The 25,746-nt window shown below is 37.4% G+C and overlaps 1 protein-coding gene across 1 annotated transcript in view; it reads left to right on the plus strand.

The window, feature by feature from the left end:
* LOC149228537 (serine/threonine-protein kinase STY46-like) overlaps positions 1-25,746 on the plus strand; it is a 452,429-nt gene that overhangs the window by 413,755 nt on the left and 12,928 nt on the right. Inside the window, exons 22-23 of the mRNA XM_089380800.1 lie at positions 7,279-7,359; positions 7,564-7,617. Coding sequence (XP_089236926.1) covers positions 7,279-7,359; positions 7,564-7,617 — 135 coding nt within the window. The remainder of the gene's footprint in view (positions 1-7,278; positions 7,360-7,563; positions 7,618-25,746) is intronic.

Here is a 25,746-nt window from a genome sequence, read left to right on the forward strand (position 1 = left end):
ATGCACTTGTTGTTGTTTATCCCATGGTTATTGTGGAGTAAAAGGGGTTCTCAAGAAGATTATATTTTTGTTCCTTCGTATTTGTTCAACCAATGTTTTAGCAAGGATTGGGTCTTGAGAGTTTCTAGCATTAGTAGACGCTTTTCAAGAAATTGTAGGACGTATAAAAAGCTTGAACAAATAGTTTTTTCAATTGGAAGTAGTGATACGTAAGATAAAGTCATAGATATTTATGCCCCAAATTATTGATGTAGTGATGGTTGTTTGAGAATACCTAACAAAAGGAGAAATAGAAAAAAATTCAAAATAAACAATTGTTGAAAATGGTAACAAGTTGTAGTTTACCTAGGTTAGACATTTTGATTTACAATCATGCTATCACAACTTAAAAGGGAATTGCATTACGAAGATTGAAGGTTGTTGCTACGTTTATCATTTGAATAACTAGAAGAAAAATTTTGGGTAGAAACAACATCCCAAAGGAGACTGAAATGGGGAGCCATCGAGAAGCCCTAGCCTAAGTCTCTGGTACCAATTGACATGAACACAACACTAAAAATGAAAAGATACTTGCATACAAGTAAAGCATAAGAAGATAAAACTATATACTAATATAAGAGAAGAAGCTCGTCGGACTTACACATGTTGTACAATTATCTATATTAATTGTGTATAGCTTATAAAACTTGGGGGTTAGTTATCAAGGTTGACCAAGTCTCCATTATAATGTAATAAAGTTGATGAATGATCAATTTGGACTAAGTCATTGAAAGTATAAATTATAAAGTAAAAAAAGTGTACTAGAGTACAAAACTAGATAAAGTGATTTTTAAAATCAGACTAAGTCACACATGCTCTGAAATGTTTATCAAATTTAATCTCATTAGAAAAAAAATCAAATTTAAAAATAGTCTCTGGGAACTGTTTCCCTGAAATTTGGGATCCTAGTGCAACGCCTCAATAGGCACTCGAGGTCCTAGGGAAACAATGAGATGCATGGCGTTTGTCACCTTAGTGGCTTTTCCTCTATTGTTTTATGGTTGGATATTATCCGCATAAGGGATGCTTCGCTAGAAAGACTTAGAGGTAAGACTACCTATGGATCTAAGTCAAATGGTTCTCTAAGGAAATTGCTAATAAAACACCCTATAAGGATCTTTGATAAAGAGAGGCCAAGATGTAAGAGAGTTGATGGGATAGAGGAAAATACTGGAAAAGCCTCAGAGGCCGAGATAAGGCCTATAGATGTTCAAGTAAACTTCTCCATTAGCCAGCATCAACACATAAAATGTTGTTATAAGTTAGGGTTTCAAGAGTGTGCAAGTTTACAACATGAAAATATCATAGCAACAATGTAAATAATTTTTTTATGGTATGCTCAATAATGCACTTAAGGCTATTGATAAGGGTAAAGAAAGGATAGGCCAACATTGTGCTTTTGGTGGTTGAAAATGCATATAACAACAAACAAGACCTAGACGTCAACCCTAAAATTGGGGGTAAAACATGCAATAAATGATAGATTTTGCTTTTCATACAATAATAGATGCAATGCTTACTTAAAGGACCATAACATGCAAGTACAATTTAGCTATCAAGTGTAGATTTAACCAATCCCTGACCCTAGTTTACTGTGAAGCAAAGAAAGTTGAAAAATTAAGGTTGATTAACACACTTAAACTTTTGCCTTAACCATTTTGGCAATGGAGTCAATAGGACAAGGTCTATGCAAGAGGACCTTGGATAGGGAGGGTGGAAGGAAAGTTTGTTTCACTTCCAAAACCCTAGCGACTTTATTTCTTAGGAGATTTAGGTCAAAGGGTACAAATCTAGCCCCTTTGATGGATACTTGATGACAAATTTTACATAAATAGATAAGAAACAAGAGTGCATAAAAGATATTGCACTTTTTAATATGGCATATGAAAAGCCCTAATTTCAGCAATTCTTGCAAAATGGAAGAAAATTGCATTAAACTTACACCATTCAAGCAAGTATCACTTCATCAATCCATGGAAAGTCTTCTCCATACAAAACATATCCTCCCTAAGTCAATTTGCACCCTACATGGCAATTGCATCTAGTAGAAAAGAAGGATTACTAGTGTGCACTCTTTTAAGAGAGATAAAAGGAGTGTATGTGTCAGTATGCAAGAAAATTAGACTCCTCTTTATTTATATGATGATAACCAAGTCAAGTTTCTCTTAATTGACAATCAAAAACCATAAAAGTTTGCTTCAAGCATCCAACAAGGTTAATAGGTCACAAGTCGACTTGTCAATAGCTTTAAATAATGGTAAAACATGATAAAATGACATATTTTCCCCACATGTGTGGGAGAATTAGCTCCCCAACAAGATGTCACACTCATTTAATGAGCATCTCCATCAAGTAAAGTGGCAAATGGGTCGGAGTGTGCTCCTCACTCCAAGACACCTCATCAAAGTGAAGAGGTGCATCTCCATGCCACATCTCCTCATCCAAGATGTCATTATCAAGAAGCCCTGCATCACCTTCCTAGGGTTTACAAAGGTGGTGTCACAAGCCTAAGGCATGTCATTAGCATCAAAAGAGGCATGCTAAGCCTCCCAAAGTGTCTCAAGTGATCGCCATCCTCATTTGGGCTTTGGAGCGAGGTAAAGCACATCAATAAGGTACAAGGCCAGTTTGGGGGCATCCTAGGTTCTCTGAGGGACATCATCAATCTTGCCAATGTCCCAACTTCTTGGCTCAACGTTTTAGCATCTGGTGGTGTGGAAGGGGCCATGCATCCATGTGGAGGCTCCTTAAGGGCCAATGCTCACCTCTGGAGGGGCAATGCTGAGGATGCAACGTCAGAAGTGCTCTCATGCTAGGGTAGATGTCCTACTCATTATGGTGCAAGGGCCAATCCATCCCTTAAAGGATATCTAATGCATTTGTGAGAAACCACCTGAAACATACCCTTAAGATTAAGTGAGATCAACATCATTAGTTAATTAAACCATTAAAGTATCACAATGGACCATATTCAATTCTAGGGGCACAAAAATACTTCACACAAGAATTTTCCTTCAAATATCTTCCTAGCAGATGATTTATAAGCAAGATAGCACACTTGTGTTAGGGGTTGATTATACAATTAGCCCTATTAAGTGCTTCCAACCCCAAGGAAAAGGACAGTTTGTAGATATGCCCATCACTCCATAAGTGCTTGTGATAAATGTGTGCATGGAATGGGAAAGACTCTAAGGAAGATGCCAATGCTTTGGTGCCAGTTGAAAGAGGTCTAAGATCTCGAGTGTAATGATAATAAGAGGGATCAATTGTGGAGGCCTGAGTTACCCCTTTCCTCGACTTGCTTTTTCCACTTGTTTGGTATGGCTTTTTATTCAATGTTTTTCCTTTTCTTTCATGAATAACTTAGGTAGTCAACTTGCCTTATACATTTTCAATGCCCCTATGTGGATGTTTATTGCTCATGGAGGTTGGGACATTATAAATTCATTTGATTTTAAAGAGAGCATGATATGCTTAGGAAGTGGGTGATGGCTAATGAGGGGGGTAGAACTCAAGCTAGGATTTTGCCCACATGCTTATTATTTTTTTTTGACTGGCAAAATCGGTAATGCGTCGGCTCTTGTACTGGCGTGACACATGGCCGATCCTCGATGGCTGCCACTATAACCTCCAGGTGCAACCGCACCGCCCCCAAGCATGGCGCACAGGTATGTCGAGATTTGAGTCTGTGACCTGCACAATAGCATGAATGCCTTAGCAGTACTTTCGCTGGCCAACACGCTGCACCCCTGGGCCACGTGCTTATTTTTAGTCACAACCATCTTTTACATTTTTCATTTTCTTTTATTTGTGGCCATATATAATTTATCTTTCTTTCAACTGTATCAATGTCTTAGGGAAAAGTTTTGGGCTTTGACTCAGAAATGTAGATAAAGGGTGTTAGTACTAGTAACAAATGGCAATCAACCGAAAGAAAGGAAGTGGATACAAGGATAGATGGAAAGTGACAAGTATGGATTACCTTGAGCATGCTAGTACTAGTAACAAATGGAAATCAACCCAAAGAATGGAAGTGGATACAAGGACAAATGGAAAGTGACAAGTATGGATTACCTTGAGCTTGCTACATCAATTAGTGCCTCCTATTCTCAGCCCTCCTAAACAATTGAAAGAAAAGGCTTTAGGGAAGGTCACACTAGACTAGGGGAAAAGGATAACCACCCATGTGAAGCGTGGAAACAAGGATACAATCAAAAGTGGTCAATCATCTAATTCAACCTGTGATCCATATAATGCCCTTAACATTAAATGGAAGCACATGATTACAAAAATGGTTAGTGTACCTTTTGGTGGCTGGCCCACCTTCATTTAAGCAGTATGATAGATGGGAGAGAGAATTGGTTGGAGCATAAGTGGAAAGCTTTGAAGCAAATCTATTTTTGGACAAAGGAAGGGGAGAAGAATTTTCTCCTAGGGGTTACCCAGTTGGGTGGGTAACAAGAACCTATTTGAACTATGAATGTCCCTCCATCTTCAAGTGTCCTATCTACTACGAGACTAGGGAGTTACACTATTGTTTGTACTTCAAAAGTAAAATACTAGAGAAAGTACATTTTAAAAGTAAAATTAAATTACACATGGTCACACATGTTTACTAGACTAAGTCTTATCAAAGAGATTCACATTTTAAAACTCTACCTCTAGGAACCTACTTTTGAACATTGAATACCACGTCATCTTCAAATGTCCTATCTCTACAAGACTAGGGGTTGATGCTATTATTTGTTCAAACAATACTTGAATGGTTGTTCGAAGAACTTTCCATATTATAACAACTAACCTCCTTTTGCTATTGACTCTAAACTAATTACCTCTACTTCTAGGGTACAAACAATACCAACAAAATGAGACTACAGGTTTAACTACAAGGCTAGTTAGATCATGTAAGCTCAAAGTCTTGAATACCACATAAATCTTGACTACCAATACCATTTTTTTCGCACTTGGATGTTAGGAATGGCAACATGTTAGAGTTCTCTCGAGTAAAATCTTCTTCCTCAAGTCCTTGAGTTCCTTACCCACTTCTTTGTTACGTTTTTTCTGTTGCTGTTGCTTTATTATTGCTTCTTGTTTATCTTCACACTCCCAATGGTTGTATCTTTCTTTGTAGTTTCTACAATCCCATGTCCAGTCTTGAACACTAGTGGGTATTATAGTATTTAAATTAAATTTCATTATAATAAGGTTTATGTATTAGTCCATGACTCCATCTACAAGAATCTTCCCTATTCCTCCTCAACAATAGTCACAAATCCACATGTAAGTACACCAATTGGGAAGGTATGAACCTTTTGTAGGTGCCAAGATTACCCTTTAGCTAGTCATGAATATAATTTCCAAATCCTTGCAATATTAATGCATATTTTACCATTATCATGATTATGGTCATCACCTCCTAGCATAATCAAGAGTTCAATTGGTAATATTGATAATGTCATAATGAATGCTTGAGGTCCTACAAAGGACTAGAATGGTTTGTTTTGAGGAAGGTACACATGGCATAATATTGTGCTCTTTGCTAGGTTTGAAAGATCTCAAAGGGTCCCATGCTTAATTGAAGAACAAACAATCAATGAGCATACAACATAAAAGGGAGAGCTTAATGCGCTTCAAAGGCTCAAAACAACTTGCCTATTTATATTTACAAGCTTCATTGGAAATCCAATTAAGAGCTTATTAGCAATTCTTGTGATTATGTAATGGCAAGGAATACATGATTCATCCCTTAGTCCAAATGATGTCAACTCAATAATTTCATTAGTGGTTATCACATTGGTGGCAAATAGTCCCTATGTATTAAAACCATAATAATTAGGCATTTTGCCTTTGCTTGTACTAGTTTGAAAATAACACACACACACACACACATACACACATTTCAAGATCACCTGTATATTCATTCAAGGGCATTAGCAATTTAGCACATAATCATACCGATGCTCAGAATGGGCCTAGCTAAAAGTTGCCTACTTCATGGAAAACACTTGAGGTTAGGAGTGTCTTCATCATGCAGTTTCATACATAACAATTCTAACCTGTAAAAGCACATTCACCATCTTTAATTCACCTATCTTATAATATATATTTTAGAAATATTTTGACTTGAACCACCTTAGATAATAATCCCTAAATTAATTATACATTTTGATTGATTTTAAAATCAAATATAAGTGATCTAAAGCAAACGATAAAACGTGCAAGAGGTGTAGATATTATGACAGATCATCTTTGATATTTCATGAAAATTTTACTATCCTTCTAGAATTATGCTATGTGCTTAAGTAATTTTACATATTTCGTGGCTTGGGATCTATATGGTAGGTGTTGATTTCTACACACAACTTGACTGAGATTGTGCCAACATCGTCTCTTTCTAGGTTTGCATCCCTTGTTAGACTTTGTTGGGACTCTATGGAAACATGAAAGCACATTTAACACTTGCATTGTTAATTTCAGTATTCTTAATATTGCAAATGTGGATATCATATTTCCAATTACATTTTCTCTTGTCAAGGACAAGTCTTAATTTTTAAGAAAGTTTAGGTACTAAGTGGGGGCAATTTCCCCCACGAGAATAAACCAGAAGCTCAATATAAGTGTATAACCATGCAAGACCTTATCATTGGAGAGAGGACGCCTTAATTGAAAGAAGAGAATGTGCAAACAAGGGAATGGCTTAATGTAGACGAAGGAAACATTACAATTTACCTTGAATAAGTTCCATTTGTTCTTTAACCCCTCAACTTCCCACTTTCTTGCTTCTTGTCCATTTGTTTAATTCTTACATATACATAAAAGTTGGTCTAGTTGATAGTAAGATTCAAGAAAATTAAAAAATAACAATATTATGTCTTTTCTCAGTTTCCTTGAACTTCTCCACCTTAATAACCATTAATATTTGTTTTGTATGGCCTATAAGTATTTAACTTAAAGTAACATGAGCAAACAATTCTCATTGCAAAACAGCCTTCTATAATTCGTTTTGCAGATTTATAGAATGCATATTTTATATTTAATGTTTTCATATTCCTTTGAATTTTGGTTTTGTTTTGGCTGTTTAATAATTTCCTGTTATAATTTTTATTCCTTGTATTGGTAGTTTGCTAAAGTTATGTTTTAAGTTATTTTGTACGACAAATAGACCAGTTTGATCAAAAAGTGAAATACAGTTTCTTTGAATTAACTAATTTGAACTTAACATTTCTCTGTTTTCGAAAGGTAATAGAGCACAAACCATATGATCAAAAAGCTGATGTTTTTAGTTTTGGAATTGTTCTATGGGAACTCCTAACAGGGAAGGTGAGATTGGTGACTCTTGCACTATTTGTGGTTTTGTTTTCAAATTTCTTTCTAGAAGATACTCTAATGCACAAAAGCACAAAAGATCTTGGAAATACCTAGAGTTCATAGAATGTTGTTTGGTTCTAATTAATCTTAAAGATTTAGTGGATGTTTTGAACTTTCGTCACATAATTTGTGTGTTTGTTTAATTTATTGGTTCAGCTTCCATATGATTACCTAACTCCATTACAAGCAGCTGTGGGTGTTGTTCAAAAGGTATGAATATCAATAACATATCCACTTGATACCATTTTGTGATAATGATTGGGAAAATCTTATTACATTTATTCAGGTTGAGGTGCTTATGAAATTTAATGTTTTGTTCTTCAACCAGTGTGTTTTCTAGTTGGGGGATCTTGATAATTATTAGCCTGCTTTGCTAAATATTTTTTCACCAATATATTTTTATATGAAAGAGTTGTGTATATCTTCTCTTTAAACATAAATACTATTGTATAACATTATATTATTAATGGGTGGAGATGAGAAGATTTGCAGAAAATCTAACTACAAAAGATTAGGAGGACTTGTTACAAGATGTAGAGAAGTTATATTTTAAATAACTATAGTCTATAAACAATATTAATGTACCAGATGAGAAATCTAATTCTTTGTAGGAATTTGATTGCGACATGCTTAAATAACAAGGTTCATGCTTGAGATTCAATACTCTAGAAGAACTACTAAGACTTGAGTGTTTTTTTATCTTACAAGGGAAATCGGGGACATTTTTAAGGATAAAGGCGAACCTAAAGTAATCAATGCAATGATTCTTCTATTCAATAGCATTTATGCATATTTAGAGATACAATATGTTACAGCTCATATTGCATACTGGGGTTAATGCATGTAATCTTCATCACACATATGGATGGTTTGAAAAATTTATTTTCATGGATTTTTGGGCTTAACTTGGAGATAGTACTTTCATTCAATCGTGCTTTGGTGGAGGAGACTCATTTTCTCCTTGGTTGTTTGTCATGGTCATGGTCCATTTATTGTTTTTTTCCTTGTTGCATGCCTTTTAATTAATGGATCATCCTCTTCGTATATACTTCCATGATTATGGAGCATGCTACCTCATCATAGTGTTGCTTTGGTTTACTTGTTCATCTTGAGCATGTTACACCTTTGTTCATAAATGATGGCTCTAGCCCCTCTAGGGGTTGGATAATGGTGATGTGAGATAGTGACATGGCATCATATTTCTCTTGGATCATCCTAGTGATTGTGTATGGTGGTTGTTCTACATTATTTCACTCTTTGATAATGGTATCTTAATCACCACTTGGTTGTGGTTCATGGATGTTGTGGTGTGATATGGTGGTACATTGGCATAGGGTATATGTCCTTTTACACTTTTGGGTGTATCTCGTATATGGATTACACCTTTGGAGAGTGCTTGGTTTGTAAACCAATTTTCACATGATACTAGGCATTTAAGGGTTTATTTAAGCATGGTTTGATGAGGATTGAACCCTCTTGTGTGAGTGTCCAGGTACATTTGATGGTTTTTGATACATGCATCACTTCATTATGAGGTGGATCAACTATATATATGGAGTGCTCCACATGCATACTCATGATAGGGTCATTTTGGTTGGACATAAGCCTTCAAAATTTTTGTCTTGGAAATATAAATGTAAATAAATAAGTTAGGGGAAGGGAAGCTGAAGAGACCCTTGGAATATAAAACAAAGGGTCACGCCACTATATATTGTTGATTGAATGTTAATGGAAAAATCAAGTTTGGGAGTTACTCATCTTGGCTTGACATGGTATCAGAGTCAAGTTTTGGTATTTTGCCCACTCTTTGTAACTCATTTCTCTACCAGTTCCTTTCCATCCGTGTTTGTTAGGTCATAGACTTACCTGTGCTCTCAATAACACCAGAAACACCACACTCATTTTGTTAGCATGCATGTCTTAGCATGCATGTCCTAGTTATCAACTTCTAGCACTATCACTTCCACCTTCCTTTGTCTTGTCTGTGTACGCTCTCTTTCCTGTCCAAATTTATAATTCTTGCATGCTCGTTACCTTAGTTTCTTGGTATCGAAAACCCTGCTCTCTATCTGTACTTGCGCTCATAGCTTGTGCTAGCTCTTTTTGTGCCTTGCGCAACTCATGAATCCCTATGCATGATGAGCATGCTGAATGCTCTTGGGCATGATAGTGACCCTCTTGGCATGAATGGCACAGAGGTTTGTGTCCTTGAAAAGGCCAGTAATATATTCCTCTGATGCTTCTTTGTAGGACCAACATGACAAAAGCATGAAATCTCAAATTTGTCTTAAACTCCTGTTCAATCTCTCTAATGAGACGTTGGAACAGTAGCTTCCTTATAAAAAGTTCAATGCTATTTTGGTATTTTTGAATCTCACAGAGTGCAATAGTACTCGTACATGAATCTCTGGGACTTCTTCACTCTACATGTTGCAAGTACACATTTCTTGGCAGTGCTGCAAAGTGGTTCGTTGATACCTTCCCGCTAGTGGATTTATGGATAGTGTGCTTCGTTTGGTCCATCTTTTATCCTTTCTTTTGTATTATTCTATTCGACAACTTGAATTAAGAATATTAACAAACTGAAGTCTAGGATGATTGAAGAGTTGATCAATATTCAAATTGTTTGCAATGAGCATGATGTATGGTAATAAAAGGATACTGAGATCTCTTTGAGTGTATTTGGCTCCCAAATTCCAATGACCCAATGCAGGTCCAATGGTTTGTAAAATTGACTTGTATAAAAGAATTGTTGTGTGTTTCATTCAAGGTAAGCATGTGATTCCTCCTGATATAAGTGTTTGAGTTTTGATGTGTGATTTTGACTAGCGAGTCACATGCTTTTGTCAATTGTGTTTCAATCTAGTCTACAGGGGTTTATTGTTATGGTGACCTTTGTCAAGCTCAGATATTGTGAAGCACGGGTTTGCGAACCCATCCCAGATTCTCGTCCCCACAACAAGGGTGCTGGAGTAGGGACTTCCCAGATGAACCCAAATGAACTCGATACTTCCCATAAGAAACCGATACATAGTAACTTTAGGCTGGGTTCTTTTGTGTAAATGGGTTCGTCAAACCCATAAAATGGGTGTGTGAACCTCGAAAATGAGTGCATGAGGGGTCCTTGAGCGGTGTGAGGCAAGGATTTTTTTTTTAAATAGAACAAAAATAAAATTTAATGGTTACGAGTTATAAGTTTATAACCTATGGCTATAACCCAACTCGACGACCCCCAAATTTCATTTGCTCGGATGAAGGTGCAACATTGAGCAGTTTGTGGTGGTCGCGACTGGTTGGAGATACCCATATATTTGATACCCAAATCATATATCCATATGATATATCAGATGTAAGATATTCTTCTCCAGCCCAAGAGTAACTTACAAATAAGTTTAAAACTTTAATGCATGTTGATTCCTTAATTAATCAGTTCACTATAATGACATTTTTACAATTGAAGTTGGGTTTTAATTTTTAAAGATTGCCAGGTTAATTCAGCCAAATCATTGTAGTGAATGTTCATGTCAAATTTGAAATTTCAAAGTGAATGTTATTGTTTAAGTCTTAAAATGCTTTAATTTACTTGTTGTAAGTTGGAAGATTTCAAAATTCATATAAATTATAATTTATAAAATATATAATATATATAAATTATAATATACCCTCAACGAACCCACGTACCCTGTTTCAAAAAGTGCTGCTTCCTTTGATTTAGATCTTCATCTTGTGGCTATGTCTCTTTTAAGATTGAGATCATAGCTATGCTTGTGACTGTATCTTGAAGTATGTCAAGATAGTGTGTGCTTTACTGAGGCCATAGATGAATTCTGGAGATATGTCAAGACAGGGTGTTCGTTCATAGATATATATACTGAAACCTTCACTGTATTTCCTTACTACACTGAGATATTCATGTGACTGTTCACTATGCTGAAACTATGATCATTAAGAGGCTTTACCCATAGGACTATTGTACTTATCGAAGTACTGAACCACTGCTCTTTGACCACTAATTTCCTCCGAGAATCCAAGTTCTGTGTGACTATAATTCCCCAAGTTTCAGATAGATCCGAGGTTACTGCTCCTCATTTGAAGTTATGATGCTAGTCCGGAGTTCTGTACTCAATATGCCATCCGAGATCCTGTAGTAGACTTCCGAAATCTCAGACATGTGTGAGATTCTTCTTATCTTTTGCAGATACCGCAACTAGGTATATATAGGTGTTATGTCTCCATTTTGAGCCGACTTGTCCAGGTGAGTCGTTGTGACTTTTATATGATCCGACATTACATTAATATACGTATTTTGAGGCCGATGTGATGTTCTTCTTTGGAGGATGGTGCTTGTCTTGGAGGGCTACTTGAGACTAGGTTGACCCATATTCATGCTCAAGAAGAGCTCTTTAACATGACTTTGATTCTTTGACTTTCCTAGACCTATGAATGAGCAAGAAATTCATTTGAATAATTTACAAAAATAATATCTATTTTTCTTGACAAGTACAAAGATCAAAATTACATTTATAAATACCGAACCTAGTTACACTTTTCTTCAACACTCCCTCTTAAGTAGGGAGGTATTTACAATGGTACTTGGTCATTCTCAATCTGAAGAATTTCTCAAAAGAATACTCAGATTGGTAATCCCATCTGTGTAGCATCATATCAACTAGCATTGTCACAGTGCAAGGCATTGACTAACAACTCCATCTCTCTATGAGACCATGAGCTGCAATGCTGGCGAGACCAATGATTTATAGACACCTTCATCATTGTCTCTCAAGGTACACACCGACTTGGGTGTTCATTGAGTATGACCTTCTAGGACTATTCTTATCTTGGGTTCCTAGCCCTCAAAGAATATTAGTCCTCTTGCCTACTCTTATCTTGGATGCCCTACACATCCTCAAAGAGTATTAGATGCCAGATGATTACCCAACCCTCCATTCTTTTTTCCCAGTTGAAGACAAGAATGTTGTGTCTATTATGTGACTACATTTCCATTCATGGCTTTCACCTAGACATACGGCTGTTAGTCTTGGCCTAGTGCATGACACATGAAATAGAAAAACTCAATTGTCACTCCTTTGAAATCAGGGGTGACCTAATTCAAGCTCCCTCTTGATCAGGGACCTGTCAGAGCTTCCTCTTGGCTAGGGATTCTTCTATACATCAACAACTTCATCAACAACTTCTTCTTTGTGGGTCCTTCAACTGCTTGATCAACTTCTCTCCTTGATGTCATGAAATTTAGTTGAGCTTTCTTCCTTGTAGAGCAACAACCATTGATCACTTTCCTTCATATTCTGTGATGTCATTCCTTTCTTCATGGAAAGTGGCCTTCCTGGTACATATATGGAACCTTATTCATATGGCTACTTTCTCTCTATGCTTCTTTCAGGAGTTTGCATCCACCGCATGAATGTTGGTTGTACTTGTACTTACAAGTCTTGTTCTAGTAGCCCTGCATGAAGTCATCTAGATATTATTCAAGAAATCAAGACATCATATTAAATTAAATCATACCTTACGAGATGGCTCTTCATCATGACATCTTTTTGTAGGTATCAGCATCCTGCACACATATTGACATATCTCCCAAAGATATCCATTGTCAAGGGTCTTCATCTTTTTCAGACTTTCATCAGAGCCTTCATATCTTTCCGGGAGATTTCTTATTCAAATCTTCTCGATCTTATGGATGTTGATTGCCTTCATCATGATTGGATATCTCACGGTCTCTTCCTTCCTCACACATTCCATTCCCAACAACTTTCAATCAAAGTTTCTTCATTGTTGTCAGTCACCTCATACTTCATATGAGGACATATTATGTTGATTTCATCTGGTGTGACTTATGCCTTCCTGCGTCCTCTAAGAGAAGGAGATCCTTTTTCTCTTGATCATGCTTCTCGAGATAGAAGTAATGATCCATGTTACCTGCAACCATATGACATGTCATTATAATGTTAAACACAAGCATACATACCTTATTTTACCTTCATGTCATCAAGGCTTCTTCCAACAACTTGATTGAAGAGATCTTCAATCCCTTGATCTACTTCATGTCATCACATCATTATCTCATGATTCCATAAGTTGGAATTCTTGTTGAAACACTTGCTTCCTCTCTAGATTAGTGAATCCTTCGATGAGGATTCCATCAGAGAATTTTGAGGATCTTGTATATCCCCAACTAGCAGATGTTTCCTTCTTGACTTGATGTATGATGAGCCTTGTCCCAGATGACTCCTTCCTTTTCTTCAATGTCCACTGAGGTTCCCAAGTGCTATATTCTTCATGTTTGTTTGCAATGGGTTTTGCCCTTCATGATTCACATGGTGATGCCACGAGCTCTTGTTTCTAATGCTTCCATGATGCCATAATGCATCTTATTATCTTGGTCATATCTATAACACAAGATTTAGCAGCTTATAATAGGACCCTTTTGTAAGGGATAACATCTTACTCATAGTAGAGATTTGTTACTCCCTTTTTCCTTGGTCCCTTTCTTCAGCTTCCTCCATCTTTCCAGTAATATGAGCTTCTTTCTATCAACTTTCCATAACATTGAATCTTAGCTATACTTATTTGGTCTGCTTGAGGACCAAACTTGTCTTTCCTTTCTACACATGTTTGAGTTCTTTTAACCTTCAATATTTTTGCCATCAACTTGCCTTTCTCTAACTAGCATAGAGAGCACAAATTGTTGAATGAGGTAACCTTCTTGTTCATGGACAATTGTTACCTTGCTTATCAGTTAGAACGATGATGATTATCTTCCTTCCTAGATCTTGTAGATGGGATCTTATGAAGATATCCTACATCCTTTGATACCTTTACTTTCATGAAGATTAGATTTCATGTGACCTTCTTTATTGCACCTTCAGAGAATGAGTTTATCATCTATATCACTTTGATGTCTCCAATATTGCTATGTGAGGGGATCTTTCATAAGCATCCCTTTCCATATATTCAGAGGAGACTTATTGATATGTTTAATGACTTCTGCTTCTTAGAGGACTATAACTATCCTCCTTCATGCAAGGAATCTTGATGACCCATCCAACCTATAGATGTCCTTGCAATCATGAAATCAAACTTAATTATAGAATGGAAAGATACTTACTTGTCATGTGAAGATGAAATCTTCACCTTGATCATGTTGGAAGTGGTTGAAGCAAACACATTGATGCTTCCTCCGGATGAGATCCTTGGTGTACTGATAGGAAGATTGCCTTCTTTGCCTTCGAGTTACTTCGACTTATACATCTGACAAACTGTTGATGTACTTGGGATGGCACTGCATTGATATCACATAAGTAGACCATGGAACCTTGTAGTATGCAACATTGTGTAGAATTATAGAGTATTGAGGTCGCTTGCCATGATGTATAGAGACCCATTAGTTAGAATTGCTGTATCATAGGACTTCTTTATTTTATATTGAGTACTGTTTATACAAACTTCTGTATATATGTCCTTGAATATATATCATCAAGCTCTGGGAATCCGAGATGTCAAGATTGTTCCTTTTATAGAAAGGATTCAATCTGAGGTTGACATCTTCATATAGTGGCACCGAGACTGTGGGTAGAATGGGACTTGTAAAATAAATGTCGTCTGGCTGTGTATATACGAACTGGAACTGCTGTATGAGCTCTCCTAATCGAGTCTTCTTCCTGTGATCATTTGCATCTTTTGTCTGAGTTTTCTGAGGCTGAGAATGTGGGAAGAATCCGAGTATAGGTCATCAAGTTGAGAGAGACTGTAATTCAAAACTGTGACATTGTATACGTAATTCAAAACTGTGACATTGTATACTGCTGTTGTAGACTGATCCTTGAATATCTCTTTTAGCTGCCCTTTCTTTGACTTTAGCACCTTACCTATGATACCATGTTGAAGAATCTAGGGCAGTTAGCATTAGTAAGATTCTTCTAGACTTGATAAAAATTTGTGAAGTGCTTTTACAATTTATCTTAGCTTGATCTTCTTCTTATTATTAGTATGTGTATTTACTTCATCAAACTGCTACCAAAAACAAAGAGACAAGAACTCAAGAAGTTGGCATTCTGCCAGGGCCAAAACCTCTCCCTCATGGAGAGGAAAACCTGCACGTAATTCCAATTGACGAACACCAAGACCATGACATTTGACCTTCTATGCCACTCCAAGACCAAGACACCACTCTTCTTCCTTGTCACTGCTGAGATCATCATTATTGCTGCTCCATTGAGACCATCACTGCTGCACCACTGAAGTCTTTATTGTTACTGTAACACCATTGCTACACCTTCATCGAGGTCTGCACCATTGCTGCTTCCTTTGACTTAGATCTTCATCTTGTGGCTATGTCTCTTTTAAGATTGAGATCATAGCTATGCTTGTGACTGTATCTTGAAGTATGTCAAGATAGTGTGTGCTTTACTGAGACCATAGATGAATTCTGGAGATATGTCAAGACAGAGTGTTCTTTGATATATATATATATATATACTGAAACCTTTACTGTATTTCCTTACTACACCAAGATCTTCATGTGACTGTTCACTATGCCGAAACTGTGATCATTAAGAGGCTTTACCCATAGGACTATTGTACTTATCGAAGTACTAAACCACTGCTCTTTGACCACTGTAATTTCCTCCGAGAATCCGAGTTCTGTGTGACTGTAATTCCCCAAAGTTTTAGATAGATCTGAGGTTACTGCTCCTCATTCGAAGTTATGATGCTAGTCCGAAGTTCTGTACTCAATATGCCATCTGAGATCCTGTAGTAGATTTCTGAAATCTCAGACAGGTCCGAGATTCTTCTTATCTTTTGTGGATACCCCAGCTGGGTATATATAGGTGTTATGTCTCCATTTTGAGCCGACTTGTCCAGGTGAATCGTTGTGTCTTTTATATGAGCCAACATTACATTAATATACATATTTTGAGGCCGACATGATGTTCTCTTCATTGTTTTTCTTGCAGCCTTCTTCTTTGGAGGATGGTGCTTGTCTTGGAGGGCTACTTGACACTAGGTTGACCCACATTCATGCTCAAGAAGAGCTCTTTAACATGACTTTGATTCTTTGGCTTTCCTAGACCTATGAATGAGCAAGAAACTCATTCGAATAATTTACAAAAATAATATTTCTTTTTCTTGACAAGTACAAAGATCAAAAATACATTTACAAATACTAAACCTAGTTACACTTTTTTTCAACACTCCCTAATGGTAATGTAAATTGTTAAAGTAAAAGTGACATTCTCTTTTATTTTTCATTTTCATCCTTTTACTTAACTTTTTAACATTATGATGAAATGACTCAGGATGTTTGAGAGTAGTTCCAACCTCATCAGACTTCATATGGAGAAAATAGAATTTCATATCCCATTCAAAATTCAACAGAATTAACAATTTTCAGGGTCAATGGGATTGTGGTGTTTAATTGGATTAAATCATGTATGAGGGCATGTGATTGGCATTTAATCAAGAGCACCGAACCCTATATGTAGCCCAGTGTTGGTGTTGTTGATTGTTGAACTTCTTTGTCATGGAGTTAGCAAAAATGTACCCTTCACTCAAGTCAAAATCATTGATCAAGCATGTTAAGCTTTCTCTACCATAATATAAGGCTTGGATTAGGCCGTTTGATCAATATTGGGTAATTTTAACTAATATCCCTAGAGAATTGAAGGCAAAGGCTAGACAAGAGAAGAGGAATCTAGATTCTAGATGGTTGATGTTGGAATAATTAATCATTGATGTACAATGGAAGCCATATCTATCTTGATTTATGTAAAAATATGCATGTTTTCATGTCTTCTACAACTAATTTGGTATTTTGGATGTTTTTTTATATAAATGCAAAAAAATAAAAAAATTGTATATATAGTAGACGCTTTGCTTCCTAGATTTTTGGGAAATGAAGCTTCTACGTCCCCGCTTCGTGCAACATTGGGTTTTGCCTTGGTCATTGGACCTAAATTCTCCATGTCTCATTTTGTTGTCGGTTGTCTTCTATTGTTCATTTGGTTTATGTTCTATCTACAATTGCTTAACTGATATTGTAGCAAAAGAAGTAGTTTTGTAATGAGTAATTGTTGTAGCATAAAACATCAAAATTTCAACGTGACGCACACTCTCATTTTTAATGACTTACAAAAAGGAATTTGTGAAGTAGAGGAGGACAATGCACCCACCAACCCCACATGAGATAACAAGCAAGCCATTTGGGAGAATAAGGACAACAAAGCCTATGCCCCAGTCGCTGTTTTTGTAAGTGAAGGAGTTGTCTTTTAGTTTCCATTACAAATTCTTATGGTGCATTAAAGAAGTTGAAAGATTTGTATGACTCACACTTTGAATTAGAGCTTGTCCAATTGATGGTCAAACTTTTCAACCTTGAGTTAAAAAATGATGATTCCCTAGTCCTAGCATCTGAAATTAGAGCCATCATGCATGATGTAGGCTGATTTGCTAGTGCCGAGATTGCGCAGATCCTAGGAGCTCTCACCTTCAGTTTGCTGGGGTTTAGGAGGCTGTGGGTAAGTTGTAGAGTGGAGCTGGTGGGGTACTGTAGTCAGAACAATACCTAACAGGGCAAGATCAAGGAGGAGGGAGTTGCTACCGAGGGTTTCTAACCGAGAAATCCGGATCAGTGGTGCAGTTGCACAAACGATCAGAGTAGTGGGCATCTCGACATCGGCAGAAGGGTTTCCAGGATGGAAATCAAGGCTTAAAGGGAGCCACATCGAGAACTTCTAGGAGGGAAGTAGAAGAGAAACATGGCACTACACGGAGTAAGAGACCAGGACAGACTGAATGGAGCCTCAAACTTCGCAGTCTAGAAGGCCAAAATCTTATCCGTACTTGAAAGAAATCGTGTCAAGCACTTTGCCTTGAGGATGATAGCAATCCTAGTTGGCCCATCTGATAACGACAAGTACGAGGAGGCAATGGCGAGGGCCAATAGCATCATCCTTGACGGGGTCAAGGACCATGCAGTACCACACATTACCGAGAAGGAAATGACATATGAGATGTGGGAGGCCCTAAAGAAATTGTACCAGCATACTTCTGTGCAGAGAAGGATGTTATTAGAAAATCAGATGAGGTCATACTAGATGAAGAAGGGAGAACCTATTGACACCTTCCTTGGTCGATTGAATGAGATCCGAGATCAGTTGACTTCCATAGTGGCCATGCTGGATTAGGAATTGACGGTGAGGACAACCCTGAATGCAGTCTCAGAATACTGGGAGGTATTTGTCCAGAGTATACTGGGCAGAGTGACCCTTCCACCTTGGGAGGAGATGTGGGCGGCTCTTTGCCAAGAAGAGATTAGGAGGCTGACCAAGACGGGAAGTAGCAGTAAGGGGATTAGAGTTAAGGAGGAGGAACATGTTGCCCTAGCATCTAAGGGAAAGCAAGAAAAGCAGAAGAAGAAGGACCTCAAAAAGGTCAAATGCTTCCACTACGGGGAGCTGGGTCATTATGCGACCCAATGTCCAAGGAAGAAGAGTAAGGGAGAGGCTTCTGAGAATAAGGCAGTGACAGCAAGGGTAGAGAAGGAAGTGGAGATAGACGATGATTATACCATGAGTGCACACATGCCACTTAAGCGGAAGCGGGGAGACATCGAGCTGTAGTCAGACGAGCTACATGCGATGAGGGGCAGGATCCTCGAGGTACCCAGCCTCTTGGATTAGACCTTGCTACGGGAGCCTCGAAGAGGAGTAGCAGGACTAGCAGATGTGGGTAGAGATGGATGCGGATGAAGCGTTAGAGAGAGCTACAGTGCAGGAGTCCTGGGACAACGTGGGGCTAGCAGGCTGCAACAGTGCAAGAGGCACGAGAGTGTTGCACTAGTGCAGGATGGCACATAGAGGTGTGCAACAATGCGAGATGTAGGGAGTTGTTGCAATAGCACAAAGGTCAGAGAGGGAGAACTTGTCAGCGACAGAGGGAGCTCCAGCATCAGGAGTGTCTCTAGCTTAACAGAGAGGTCAGAGTTGGGAGATCAGTTACTTACTTCTTAGTAACTGAGTTGTAGTGCAACAGTTAGCAGTGGTAGTGCTATGGGCAGCACGATGCAGCATGATGAGAGGGGATGCAGTGCAGATGCAGCAGTGGTAGTGACAGAACCATGGGCAGCAACACAGATGTAGAGGGAGCTGCAGTATGGATGCAACAGTGGCAGTAGCAGGGCCATGGGTAGCAATACAAGATGCAGCATTGTAGAGGATGGTGGGCAGTAGGCCTAGCATCAACACAGGGATTGATGCCAGATGATCAGGGTGATACTCAGTGAGGAGTATTGCTAGAGCACAGTCCTCGCTAAGAGGGAGTGTTGATTTGGGGTAGCATCAAATGTGCTCTAGCCATGAAATTTGGTGGAGAGATTATGGCACATGAGATCTCAAATACCCAGAAAGGGTTTGGGCAGATTCTAAACAGTTTGGGAGATATTAAAATAATTAATATTTTTAATGGAGTCCCTAAGTCCAAACTTAGGGAAATTAAAATATTAATGTGAATTAATATAACGCTGTGTTAGAATGGTCCAAAAGACATGGATCAAGCCAGATCTAATCTTAGCCGTCGATTAGGGACTTAATCTCGGCCGTTGATATATCAACGAGAAAAGTATAAGAGGAGGCTTGAGGGTCACTTGGAGAGTACACACTAGAGTGAATAGTCATTCTATTCTCTAGAGCGGGGTTTGCTAAGAGAGATAGAATCAGTGATCAAAGTTGCAGCTGAGGGGCAGTGAATACAGAAGCAGAGAGGCAGAGATAGTGTCGGGAGATCAATGCAGTAGCCAGAGAGAGGGAAGCAGTAGTAGCCAGGGCTCACGCAAAGGCACCCAGGAGCTGCGCAGTGCTTCAGAGAGGCCAGTGTAGCTGACGCAGAGGGCCAGAAGGCTGACGCAGGACCTCCTGAGGCTAACGCAAGCCTATTAACGGTGACGCAGGGCCAACGCTAGGCAGAGATGTCGATGCTGGGGATTTTGGGGAAGATTGGAGCTGAGGAGCTGCCAGAGTGCTTATCCGAGGTTTCATCCGGGGCATCTCTCTCAAATTGAGAGGTACTACTGCCGAGGGAATTCTCTGTTGGGTGAGTTGGATTTGGCATCCAAATTGTATTTTGAAACTGCTTAATAAGAAAACCCTCAAATAGCTGTATCGGTTTTCCCGCATTGGGTTTTTTAGGGACATTGGTCCAAAAATAATGGTGTCATTTGTGTGCTTGTTTCTGTTTCCATCAGTTGATGATCTGTAATATGTTGAGCATGCACGAGTGTTTATTTTCAATATTTACATGGTAAATAACTTGTTAAGTAACATAACAAGTAGGGTAGGAATAAATTAGTAAAGTGCATGGAGGGTTTCTAATTGGTATACTTAGAAACTTCAACAGAAAACAACTCAGTTCCTTGAAGAAGCAATGTGCCTTGCTTAGAAAGGGGAGAATCGGTCACATGATTCTCCTAAAGGAACTAGTAGCAGAAGAGGTCGTGGAAGAAAGAAATTCAGAGGTAGGGGGGTAAACACCATCAAGGTGAAAGACTTGATCTTCACTTCATTTGTTGCAACAAAGATGGTCATGATGCATCAACATGTAGAATCCCCTAGGAGAGAATCATAGGCAATCGATATGATAGAGAAGAAAATGGTAAAACACTAGATCCAGCTAAAGGTAAAGCACTTGAATCTAATCATTATATTGTTTCCCATTGCAATATTTGAGTAGTTGAAGATCTATTTCAGACTTCATTTGCTTCTTGGAGAGATGCATGGCTGCTTGATATAGGTACAACATGCCACATGACCTTCTAGAGAGACTTGTTTGAAGAGTTCTGTGACAATATAGATGGAACAACTTATTTTATAGATAAATTAAGTCTGGAGCCCTTCAGACTTGGCACTATCAGGCTTAAACTGCCTTGATTTCATGATTTTCTTTTCCATGATGTGCTCTACCTTACAAAGTTGCTAAGAAATATGTTGTCCCTTGTTCACATATGCTAGCGAGGACACTCTGTTCATATATTTGATGGTAAAGTAGAAATAAGAAAGGCATCCGACAACATGGTTGTCATGACTGGAGTGGAGGTTGAAAGACTGTTGAAGTTGAAAGGGACATCTACTCATACACAAAATTTTGCGTACGTTTCTCATCACAATGAAGGTAGATTGTCATCTAGTCTTCTAATTATGACAACCATTGCTTATTGAAAAAGAATGGTGTTTCCAATTTGCCTATTATTCCTAGGAAATTGAAGAAATGTGATGCTTGTATCCTTGGAAAGCATAGCAAACAACGTTTATTTGAACACATTAATTATGACAATCTTTGCTTATTGAAAAATAATGGTGTTTCTTATTTGCCTACTATTTCTAGGAAATTGAAGTAATGTGATCCATGTATCCTTGGAAAGTGTTATGAATAAGTTTTTTTATTAAATAAATAATACTAAAATAATAATTAAATAATTAATTAATGAATGATGCCATTAATTATGAAGTGTCAAGGTCAAACAATGTGACCATTCACCTCTATGGCTAGTCAATGACTATATAGGTAAATGCCACAAAGGCTTGTAACCACCATTCAATTTGATTCAATACAATACAATTACTTATTTACTATTACACAAACTACACAAAAGTTCTTGCAGCTGCATTTCTGCTTCTAACAATGGTATCAAAGCATTTCGGTCCTTAATCCAATTTGCTGAACGCACTATGATTCATCCGTTGCAAACCGTATTGACTCTATTGCGTTCCACCATCTCAACCATCAGTTTTTTGCCATCACTATTCACCATGCATCCATCCTCCCTACTCCCCCGATGCCCTTGTCTCCACTGTCATTTGAATTTCCGTTGCTTCCTGTTGACATTCTGTTTCATTGACTGCCACATTCACTATTCCGCTGCGGTCCCAATTCAATCCGTGCCTTATCCTGTCGTTGGTCAACTGCTGCAACAATTATTGTTCCCCACGCCCGCGTCGTTCTCCTATGTCATCGTGACACTTCTACCAATTTACCGACACTCTGCTCCTCCATTCATCTGCTCATCTCTCCTATCACCCGCTGACCAACATTGTCTCTCGTTCGCCATTTTTTTTTGCCTGCCCATCCTATTCCATTCTCGTCCGTAGTTTTTTCCGTCAGCTCAACTGACAGTCCACCCGACATCTCTATAAAATCCTTGACCGCTCCCTTTTTGTCTCGACCGTCATGTGTTTCCGACCTGAACATCACACTATGGTCAAACTCTCCCCGACACTTAGTTTTGGCGTAGTATACATAATCTAATTTATTTATATTGCATAATTATATAATAGTTATTTATTATATAATTTACTATATATAATTCATTATAATAGATTATAAAATGGTTCATTATATATATATATATATATATATATATATATATATATATATAATTTAAAAATTATTATTATTATTATTATTATAACAGTAATTGTTCCCCACGTCCACATCGTTCTCCTATGTCACCGTCACACTTCTACCAAGTAACTGACACTCTACTCCATTCATCTGCTCATCTCTCCTATCACTTGCTGACCAACATTGTCTCTCGTTCGCCATTTTTTTCTGTCGGCCCATCCTGTTCCATTCCCGTCCGTAGTTTTTTCCGCCGGCTCAACTGATAATCCGCCCGACATCTCTATAAAACCCTTGACTGCTGCCTTTTTGTCCTGACTGTCATGTGTTTCCGACTCGAACATCACGCTGTGGTCAAACGCTCCTCAACACTTAGTTTTGGTGTAGTATACATAATCTAATTTATTTATATTGCATAATTATGTAATAGTTATTTATTATAATAAATTATAAAATAGTTCATTATATAATTAATTTATTATATAATATATATATAATTTTTAAAAAATTATTATTATTATTATAACATTATATATAATAATAATAAATTAAAAAAGGTGGGGTCCGCCAAGAAAAAAGGCAAAATGGTGAATAACGAAGAGTTACAAGTTGATAGTAGCCATTGCAGAGACGACATCAATAGTGTGCGATATCGTCTTGGTAATTTAGAAAAAGTGCAAATAGAATTTAATGAAGGTAAAAAAAGTTAACATTGATGATGGAAAAGATATGACAAAGGGATGACAAATTTAACGAAACCACCAAAAGACTTGACGACCATAATGAACGACTTAATCAATTATTGGAGTAGGTGGACATGCTAGGAATTCAAACTTTGCAGGGACTAGAATCCACCCTGCAAAAGATAAATGTGCTTGAACCTGCCGATCTGCCTGAGATATGCTTATTAGGTAGCCAATATTACACCCAGAAAAGGACTATCAATGAATTAAAAAGGAACTACCCAAATACGATGGTAAAGACCATACAGGCACTATTGTTTGGGTTAATAAATTGGAAATTATTTTTGAATCAAACCTGCCATTAGGCGAACGTGAGAATATCATGATAACATCCAACAATTTGGAAGTAGAAGCATATGATTGGTTCCTATTGTGATTTGGCAAATGTGACGCTTGTTCTTTTCATTGGAAGAATTTCGTGGATGCCCTTGCTAAAAATATTCTACGGCGAAGAAGAAGATGATGTCTATAACAAATTTGTTGATCTCAAGCAAAAGGGGCCTGTAAGAAAATATACCCATAAATGGGAAGTATGGGCTACATGACAAAGATGATTTACCGATGAACAACTAAAAATGTACAAATGTGGACTTAAAGACTATATTCATGCAGAAATGAAATTGTACAAACCACAAACTATTGAAGAAGCTAGACATGCGGCAAGGCTTATTGAACAAAAACATAAGTTCAACATGCCATCATTCAAGGAATATGAAAACCAACAAAAATACTCAAGTAAAAAGAGAAAGAAATGTAGATATTGTGGTGACAAATGGATGTAAGGACACAAATGCCTTAATAAGAAATTATATACTTATGAAGTTGAGAAAGAGTGAGACACTTCAAGTAATGAGTCAGAAAAAAGAATAAATAAGAAAAATAATTGTCACAAGTGTGGATAAAATTGGACACCAGGCCATAAATGTGAAGACAAGTCCTTACGTTACTATAAGATAGAAGATGAAGGCAAGTTGAAGTACAACAACGCAATGAAGAAATCACTATAATGCACAATTCAAATTCAGATCATGAAGAAACATCACAAGAAGTATCATTAGTTACAATCTCATGTGTCTGACAAAATCAGGGTGAAGAAAATAATTTTTCAAAAGATCAACAACAACAAGTGACTACAAAATATGTTCCACCACATTTTTGAAAGAAGTGAACCCAGTCTCCAAGAAGAAGGAACACTAAGCTTAGTACACCAATAAACATTATAAAGAGATTACGCCCTAAAACCTTGAGGCTTAAAGGGATCATAAGAGGCGGAAATGTCAATATACTTGTAGATTCTGGCAATACTCACAATTGTATAAAAATCAATCTTGCCAAACAACTTGATCTTTATGTATGCCCAATCAAGGACCTAACCATCACTATCGCTACTGGGCAAAAGTTCAAAGATATAGGAGAATGTCATAAGTTCCAATCCAGATACAAGAACTAGAGCTACAGATAGATTTATTTGCCCAACCACTCAAAGAAATGGATATAGTGTTAGGTGCAGAATGGTTAATACAGTTAGGAAGCTATACTACAAACCTTGAAGAACAGTTCATGGAGTTTAGTTGGCAAGGATGACACTATAAATTATATGGTGTTAACACTCCCAACTTCAAGGAAGGTGCAAATTCATATGAAAACTTCACCAACTCACAAGACACAAACAAAGTCAAACTAAATAGATGCCATTCCATAGCAGCGTGTTCAACTAGAGAAAACCCTTCTTGTTATGCTTTGAGGACAAAGCATCTCTAAATAGGGTGCTAATGTTAAGAATAAAAAGTTTATAAAAATATTAATTAATTAAATAATAATAATAATTAATTAATTAATGACATCGTTAATTATGAAGGGTCAAGGTCAAACAATGTGACCATTCACCTTCATGGTTAGTCAATGCCTATATATGCAAACTACAACGAAGGTTTGTAATCACCATTTAGTTTTATTCAATACAATACAATTGCTTGTTTACTATTACATAGACTACAAACAAATTCTTGCAACCGCATTTCTGCTTCTAACAAAAAGCATAGCAAACAATCTTTTCATGACTTCCAAAGCATGTAGAAAACTTGGATTGATACATTTTAATTTGTGTGGTCCTATGTCTATTCCTTCTATTAATCGAAATAAATTTATGATGAATTTTATTGATGATTACACTAGAATGTCTTAG

Source organism: Pinus tabuliformis, chromosome J (genome assembly GCF_031772625.1).
Source record: "Pinus tabuliformis cultivar Carrire ecotype Pingquan chromosome J, CPIR1, whole genome shotgun sequence".
Taxonomy (NCBI): Eukaryota; Viridiplantae; Streptophyta; class Pinopsida; order Pinales; family Pinaceae; genus Pinus; species Pinus tabuliformis.